Raw genomic sequence first — 8,694 nt, forward strand, 5'->3', positions numbered from 1 at the left:
GATAAGACAGTCACACTGTCAATGAGATATGGAGCAAAAGAGAAGCACACCACAGAAGTAGGAGGGTTCATCCCTGTAGGGGCAACCTGCAAGCGTGTAACTCAGTCTGCTTAGAATAAACTATTGGCATGCAAAGCTAAGGCTCTCCAGAATGAAGTACCTAACAGTGGCTAACGCAATGGCTGTGCAAACTTACTGAATGCTGAACTTTGTTGCTGCCTAGATGGATCTTTTCAGAGAAAAAAGTTTGGTCTCTGCATTTGCTCTGCCATAGGCGCATATATGAAGTCTGTGATGGAAGACACCCAGAAGGACAGTCCAAAAGTACCTGGGCTCTATGACTGGGGAGAAATAGATGGGACTATGAGGGTTGAGCTACAGCCTTCAATTGTGGGCATAATGGGGGTAAGCTGAAACCAGCAGGCTTGCCTTGAAGAGCAGAAAAGGGGTGAGGGGACAGTGCAAAAGGGTCAAAGAGGCAGACTTGTGGGATCCTGTAGAGATTAAGGAAGGAAAAGGAAAAACAGCAAGCAGCATGTTTTTAAAAGTATGTAGAAATACATTATAAAGGAAAAAATTAACAAAGAACCATACGTTTAGTCCTCACAACTGATCACAAATGGTAACGTTATCGCTGTGAGAACAAGAGGAAGGAAGTTCTGGGAGTGGACCTCAGGACAAAGACGTTAACTGGACTGGTCTGATACAGAACACAGAATTATTTATTTCAGTGTAAGTCACAGTGTTGACAAAGTCAGCATAGCATGAAGTTGGCTTTGTTCCTTGACAGTTTTTGAGGGAATTTTGTCTAAAATAGTTTGAGTTCTGTCCAAGTTCTATCTACGGACACTTGAAAACTGTAGACCAAAAGCAGCAGACACACTGACACCAGTAATTGCTTTGACCTAGATTCAAATACTAGGGATTTTATTTTTTATCTTTTATTTTGCTGCTTAAAATAGTATGGGTTGTTCTCCTTATTAGTGTAACATACAGATTGAATGTTCAAAGCAAAGAAAGAAATTAAGAACTTATGGAAGGCTTCTTTAAAAGGTAAATTGTGCAAGGAATGGTTTTGATCAGCCCCTTTCCTAGGATCCCACCTGTAAATGCAGTTCTTGCACCTCTCTTGCTATCCAAGCTCAAGAAACTCAACATTGCCTTTTAACACGCGAGTCAGAAGGGCAGGCTTTCTGTAAGATGAGGTGACTGCTGCTGTCTTTGATGTACGCTTCTCATTCTACCTGGGGCTGTGTGATACTACCTTTGCTGTCCTACAGCCTCTTTATGGTCTGCCAGCATTTTCTTTCTTGAGAAAACAGCATACTTGGGACATGCGCTTCTGAAAAAGCACTGTGTTGTAATATGATAAAGTCCACAGAGAAAAATTGTGAGTTATCTTTTCATGCCAGAATATTCATAGTAAATAGGAAAATAAAAATCTTATCAGTCCTTACTGCCCAAAGGAAGTCCATAAACAGGACTCCTGAGTGTATGCAAATAAAGTTAAGTTCAGAGGGATTGAAGAGGTATAGTTGCAGTATGCATAATTCTACTTGTAGAGAAGCTACTAAGACTACAATAGAAAAGATTGGCAGTGATTTGAAAGTATCCCTGCTGCTCTGGTAGGAAGGTGACCGCGCAACTTACGGTGATTGTCATGGTTTAACACCAGCCAGCAACTGAGCCCCACACAGCCGCTCGCTCACTCCCCTGAGAGTGGGTTGGGGGAGAGAATCGGAAGGGTAAAAGTGAGAAAACTCGTGGGTTGAGATAAAGACAGTTTAATAGAGAAAGTAAAAGCTGCGCACGCAAGCAAAGCAAAGCAAAGCAAGGAATTCATTCACTGCTTCCCATGGGCAGGCAGGTGTTCAGCCATCCCCAGGAAAGCAGGGCTCCCATCATGGCTAACGGTTATTTGGGAAGACAAACGCCATCACTCCGAATGTGCCCCCCTTCCTCCTTCTTCCCCCAGCTTTATATGCTGAGCATGACGTCATATGGTGTGGAATATCCCTTTGGTCAGTTGGGGTCAGCTGTCCTGGCTGTGCCCCCTCCCAACTTCTTGTGCACCCCCAGCCTACTCGCTGGTGGGGTGGGGTGAGAGGCAGAAAAGGCCTTGACCCTGTGTCAGCACTGCTCAGCAGTAAAGAAAACACCCCTGTGTTACCAACACTGTTTCCAGCACAAATCCAAAACACAGCCCCATACTAGCTACTAGGAAGAAAATTAACTCCATCCCAGCCAAAACCAGCATAGTGATTCAGTAGAACTTTGTTCTAAGTAGATTAGTTCCTAGCTGAGTTGACTGAACAAGGTACAAGGTAATTTTCTTTCAGAAATGTAGGTGCGTGCTGGTTTTGGCTGGGCTAGAGTTAATTTTCTTCATAGTAGCTAGTATGGGGCTGCAAGATATACATCCAGGCGAGCACAAGGTGTGAGCCTTTAAATAAAAAGAACTGCTGTTGACTTCAAAACAGTCACCAGCACTGATGAATTTTTGAAGTCAATTTACCATCATTTAAAACTATTCTAAAATAGTTGTTAATTCTTTCAAAAAAGAGCATGTGCCCTTTCTATTTCTGCCTATATGCTTCCTAATAGGTAGTGAAGCAGGACTGAACAACCTGTGAACACCACGGAGACGCTATTTTGTCAGTGTTGCATTGTGACATATTTGTTATCTTTTTTTCTTTGCTTCCTTAACTACTTTTTTTTAACTTCCTTATTTCATTTCTGTTCGGTGTGTGTGTTTTTAGTGATAGTATAGTTCATCTCATAAGTTATTTAATGTTAACTTGTGAATACTACTCCGAGGCACCTAGCAGGCTTAATAACATATTAGCCACCTAGTCATCGTGCTTCCCAGGTCAGCTGTAGAACACAATAAATATATTGGAAGTACTTAGCATAAATCTATTTCATCAAAATGGCTATATAGTTTCTCTTTGTCAAAATACCTACATGTTGGCTTTCTTTGCTGTTTAAATACTGTTCTATTTGTTCCTAACTTCCCCTGTTTAACAGCAGACAAACCCAGGGAGCACTGAATGAATCGGATGATCCCGAAACAGGCTGTCTAACTGATAACAAGCCAACTTCTCGACACTTCTATCCTGTCGCCTTGCTGCTTGTCAGCTCACACCTGCTGGTTGTGTGGCTTATTTTAAGTCTTGCTTTGCTATTAGCCAAATATCAATAAACTTAATTTGTGTTCCTTTCTTTTCTACAAACAGCAACAAACTAACTTTAGAAAAAGGAATTATGCTGTAATATTTCTACAATCTCAGACCCCAAGGATTCGTCTTTAAGATACAAATGTCTGAAATGTACTATGTTTTTGTTATTTTTTTCTGAACTCTAAGAAGTATACTATGCATTGAGTGAATTGATTTGCTCTTTCTGTTCATGGTAAAGCTTTCCCACTGTAATTAGCTCAAAGAAAGCCCACTTACAATGCTGTCACTGTATACAAGATGATGTGGAATCCTGAATGCTTGAACCCCTCTTTCCAGAGTAATTAGTCTGACAAAAAAAAAAAAAAAATAAAATGAATTTGCACAACACAAACTAACCCCTAGATGAATATTACAGGGCGGTGGTTTGTGAGACTTAACTTTCATTGTGTTATTTTCATTGTTATTAGCTGATAGGATCTTTTTTGTTTAACAAATTATTATTACTTTGCTACAACTAACTCTTTTCTGTCAAGTAACTAAATGGAATAGAGTAAGTTCTGTTTTGTAATGAAATTAACCTGTTTGTAATTGTTGCTTTAGTTGCTTTTGCTTTCAAGACACTTTTATATTCTTTTTAACAAAGTCCTGTTTATGTCTCGATGCACCACTTTGGCACTTGTGACTTTTGTACTCTATGTGAACAAACATCCTTCCTTTATAAAGCAGAGAGTTGGATTGGGCTGTTTGAAAAGCCATTCTCTCTTTTTTTTTTTTCATTGCAAAGCCGAACATACGGGAAATGAAGCAGAGATGAAACTTTCCTTCACAAATCTCTAGGGCCAGACTTAATAAAATGCCTTATTCCTAGAATACGCATTTTTAGGGCAACGTGTACTCTCACACATATAGTAAACAATTTGAAAAAAGTATGAGAAGGTTTAAAAGGCAAATCTATTTCTGGAATTAGAACAAAATGTATCATTAAAGTATTTAATTTTGTTTTTACTAACTTTAAACCTCAAGGGCAAATATATTGGGGAGAAAAAGTCTTATCATCTATTTCTGAGGGCAATAACTGTACTGGGCCTGGCCTTGGATTTAATTTTGTAAGATGTATCATCACTTGTGGAAAACAAAAATGTAGAGTTGAATCTTTGTTATTTTTACTTCAACTGTTGCTGAAACTCTGCAATGAACAAATAAAGCATATTTATTTATTCTGTGTTTCATGAAGTTGTACTTTTTCCCCCTTTCACTAGAGAAGGATGCCGCATAGAGAATGTACTGAAGAATGTCAAATGCAGAAAGTATGCATTCAACATGATACAGCTGATGGCTTTCCCAAAGTACTACAGACCTCCAGAAGGGACATATGGAAAAGCTGACACCTAAGTTTAACAAAAAATGTAATCAGGAACATACATCATGCTAATTAGTGAATATAAAAATCGCTGTTTATGACTTATTAATTGGGAATGTGTAACCAGTTCAGGTGTTATTTTTATCAGGTTTTATCATTTTACATTAAAATAACTCCAGTTAGTTGTTATGAAATAAAATATCATGAAAAAGCAACGGACTGAATAGTCTCAAAACCAAATATAGTCAACTTTTCTTTGTGAAGCTGAAGTTTAGTATGACTCATAAGCCGGCAGGAATTAGGTTTTTTGGTCATTTGATTGAAGATTAAAAAGGGAAATGTCATTTGCTATAGGAACTGAGGTTAGCAATCTGGAAGGTGGAATTCTGACTCTGAACCAAAACCTGAGATTTGATTTAAGGAGTTTCTTCTGCTGGAAATAGTGTTTTCTGGAACCAGCATAGCACCGAGGTCTTAATCACTAATGATTAAATCCTTCACAGAAGTGTTTATGAAAGATGCTAATGTTAATATCTGGGCTAAATATAATTTTGGTAATTACATTTAGCTTCTTTACATAAACATGGTAACTTCATAATATGTTTTCAGTAATGACAGCCTGTAATCTCAGTAATTCCATTCTGATTCCTTGCAGTTCATTTGGATGTATCGTTCTTGGCTTTCTGTACCACAGCCAAATACCACTTATTTCACTTTCACATAAATCACATTGAAATCAGGGGGATTAATTCTTCAAGTAAGGTGACCTGAATTTGACCTGTCATGTTCCTGTTTACTGTAAACCCTTAAAACTAAATTTTCTTTAGTAGTAGGGAAAATGAGTTGTATATACAGGAGTTAATATCTTTAGGCTGTAAAAACATGTATGTTTTTACAGAGCCTAAGATAAATGTTATAATTATGAGTAACCTTCTGTATTAGGACTAGTTAGCCACTGCAGCTGATTTATATCAAATTTGTAATGCTGCATGTAGACACTCTAGGATGAAGAACTATCAGCTTTAAAAATGAATGTTAATGCTTCTGCCAGCATGTGTTAGTCCTGAAATTTGTCTTGCAAAGAACATTTGTGTTTTCTAATTGTATCTATTTATTGCCTTCTCCTGCCTCCCAGAGAGAAAAACAATTAAAAAAACCCAAGTATTCACTGGTTACTGACCTTTACGTAATGCATTCATTTTGAGAAAAAAATATCTAGAGCAGAAGTGTGAGAATTTTATCCTAATGAAACTGCACTGGGAATTTGAGCATCTGTAGGAAATTGTAATTGCCATGGATAAAGAACTTAATGTTTGCTTGCTCCTATGGAAGTCAAAGAAATCTTGATGCACCGTGAGTTATAACTTGTTCTTTTTAATCCATTAATGCCCATTACTGGGTATAAATCTGTAACTATACTAGTAAAAATACATATTTAAGAGCCTGATTCTGCAAACTCTAATTGTGTGATTACATGGAAATGATCTATCATGTGAATAAAATTAAACCCATCTTGTATATTTGCAAGATCAGGCTTTGGGACTTGTAGGAGAACATCAGGAGGAGATCCCTGTTCCAGTATTCTTTGACTTCAGTGAAGCCAGAAATTCACCTGTACAATATGTTTACCTAACTAATTGGAACTTTTTTCCAAAGTGAAGTAGGTCATTTCAGTAGTGTTTTGGTGCATTTGTTTATTTCTATTATATAATGTGCTATCATGAATGACGACTTTGTTCTTCTGGAATGTATTACTTCAACAATAGATGCCAGAAGAGTTGGCATTGCAACATAGATAAGCTCAGGCAGATGAGAGTATAACGCCTTGATTTTTTCCTGTTGTGTAGCAGTAGAAGTGGGCACTACTCACTGGGTGGTTGGACGTGTGCATAAATTCGTGTTTGGGTCTTTAACTGTAACATAGCTAATCTATACAAAACTTTTTTGTGGATTTATGGAAAATAAATCTTCCTAGGAAAGTCATGTTTTGTTTTGTCAGACTGCTGCACTGGCCTTCACTATCTGCCATGTTTATTATTAGCTTAAAAAAGACTACATGTACAGTTTAGAAATAGTGATAAATTCCTCATGCACCTCTGAAGTAACCTCACAGATGTACAACAGCGAATGCTGGCCGCCTTAAAGTAATTCTGAAACAATCTGTAAAAGTCTGTGTGGGGATGGCATTCGCTGCTGGGTGCTATAGGTTTCTATAGTTCTTTATCTTAGTCCCATGGGCATTCTGTCAAGTTCAAAATATGAAATTCTATAGATTTCCTTCTTATCAGGAAAATAGTCTTTCAAGATCTCGCCTCGGCATTTTAATTCCACTTGGGTTCTAAATTGCCATTGTGACCATCATGTTACCTTTATATTTAAGATGTTTTCCACACTGAAACCACATTTTTTGGGGGGGGGGGGGGGAAGGCATTGGATTACTGTCCTTTTTGTTTTAACAGCCACTCCCGGTATGTTCTTGTGAAATTAAGTAATTTGTTATTTGTTAAAGATAATTAAGGAAAAAACCCAAAACCCACCTCAGTGTACTGCAGTGAAACTTCATTGGGCTTGGGCCATTACAGAAGAGTAGGCTGGGTTTTGTGCTAAATAAGGCTGAACTTTTTCAAGCCAATTTTTTGATTGGAACATCTTTCTGTTGGTCACGAGACCCTTGTAAAACCCGCTGACGCGGTTCCAAGTCTCCTTGGAGAGCCTTGTTGCTTCAGTACTGAAGCAGGCTCAAATGTTTCCTTGTTTGGTCATTGCCTGCTGTGGGCTACTGCAGTCCATACAGGCAAAGGCTGTGTCATCAAAACTGAGTTGTCAGCTAAGCATGGATTCAAAACTAGTGGTTTTTCTGGTTTGCCTTTTATGAAGAAACTAAGGGGGTTTTGCTGCAGGTTGATAGTTACATTACTTGGAATACATTTACTCTTCGTAGAAGCTGCTTCAAGCCCTGTGCATCGTTTGAATGCCTAACAGAGGAGTTAAATCATCCCTGATTTGACTACATATCCTTGTAGTTCACTGTGAATATCAGAGGAGTAAAATTAAGCAAATGATTTTTTTTTTTATGAGCAAGCTACATCATTTGTTTTGCAAAATGTTAAGGGAAACGTACTGATCTTGGTGGTGGATTCACAGAAAATGTTCCATATCTGCTCTCATAAAACTTTTGTAAGGTATAATAACCTGCTTTCAGGGGAGGGCAGTTCTCAAGGGCTAGAAGATGAACCTTCAAAAATATATGTGGCACCTAAAGCCAAATCCTCCCTTACTCACGGAAGATATTATTTGTAGAAATAAGGTCATCAGGATCTGCCTCAAGGAATCCTGATATAAGGGCTTCTAGCGTTGAATATTTGTACAATGTGTTACACACTTACATTTGTACCACAGACTAGTGTCTAAATAGAGAGCTAGTATAAAATGCCTAAAAAAGTAAGGAAAGGAAAGTTAAAGTAATTTTTTCTCAGAGATGATTATAATACTGTTATAATACATAACATGCGTAAGCCTGACATTATTAAGCAGGCAGGTATTTTTTTCTGAAGTCTTCTTTTGGGGAATTTAAAATATGATCTTGTTAATGTTTATACTTTGGCTTTTATGGAGCAATTAGGAAACAGATATTTTTAATTATGTTATCTGATTTTTGTCTATGTGAAGCTGTGTATTTTGATGGACTACTAGCAATGTATATGTTATAAAGAACAAATAATGTAGGAGGACAGCTGAAACAAAATATTAACTGAGAAAGAGCCTTGATGAAGTCCTTTGCAGTATTAATTTTTGTACTGTCTGAATTTTGGCATTATGTAACTGAAATAAGGAAATTAACAAACACTTCCTGTGTCTAAATCAATCTGTCCTGATGAAAATTCACTTATTTGCAGTGAAATAAAATGTAATGGTATTCTAAATCATCGCTAGTAATTTAGGTGCAACACATCATTTTGAAGCCCAGTGTATAATATGCCTATTATGAGCTTTGGAAAATAAGCTTATTTTTATTTCTAGTTTAAACACAAGTTCCAGGAAATCCTATGGTCCACTTAGAAAAAGCAGAAAATGCACTGAGCATCAACTGGTGTAATAAAGAAAGAAATGGCATTAAAAACTATGCAGCAAAATTACTTGCGTGAATTAATGCGT

General features: G+C 37.4%; 1 protein-coding gene across 4 annotated transcripts in view; it reads left to right on the forward strand.

Annotated features, from left to right (window-relative positions):
- INPP4B (inositol polyphosphate-4-phosphatase type II B) overlaps positions 1 to 6,922 on the forward strand; it is a 328,856-nt gene extending 321,934 nt beyond the window's left edge. For 2 of the 4 annotated variants that reach the window (XM_076337141.1, XM_076337142.1), the window contains exon 27: positions 3,028 to 3,525. In XM_076337141.1, coding sequence (XP_076193256.1) covers positions 3,028 to 3,202 — 175 coding nt within the window. In that variant the 3' untranslated portion in view covers positions 3,203 to 3,525. Of the gene's footprint in view, positions 1 to 3,027; positions 3,526 to 4,438 lie in introns of those variants that run through there. The other 2 variants (XM_076337143.1, XM_076337145.1) reach the window with 2 other exon arrangements.
- The last annotated feature ends 1,772 nt before the right edge of the window (positions 6,923 to 8,694 follow it).

Source organism: Aptenodytes patagonicus, chromosome 4 (assembly GCF_965638725.1).
Source record: "Aptenodytes patagonicus chromosome 4, bAptPat1.pri.cur, whole genome shotgun sequence".
Taxonomy (NCBI): Eukaryota; Metazoa; Chordata; class Aves; order Sphenisciformes; family Spheniscidae; genus Aptenodytes; species Aptenodytes patagonicus.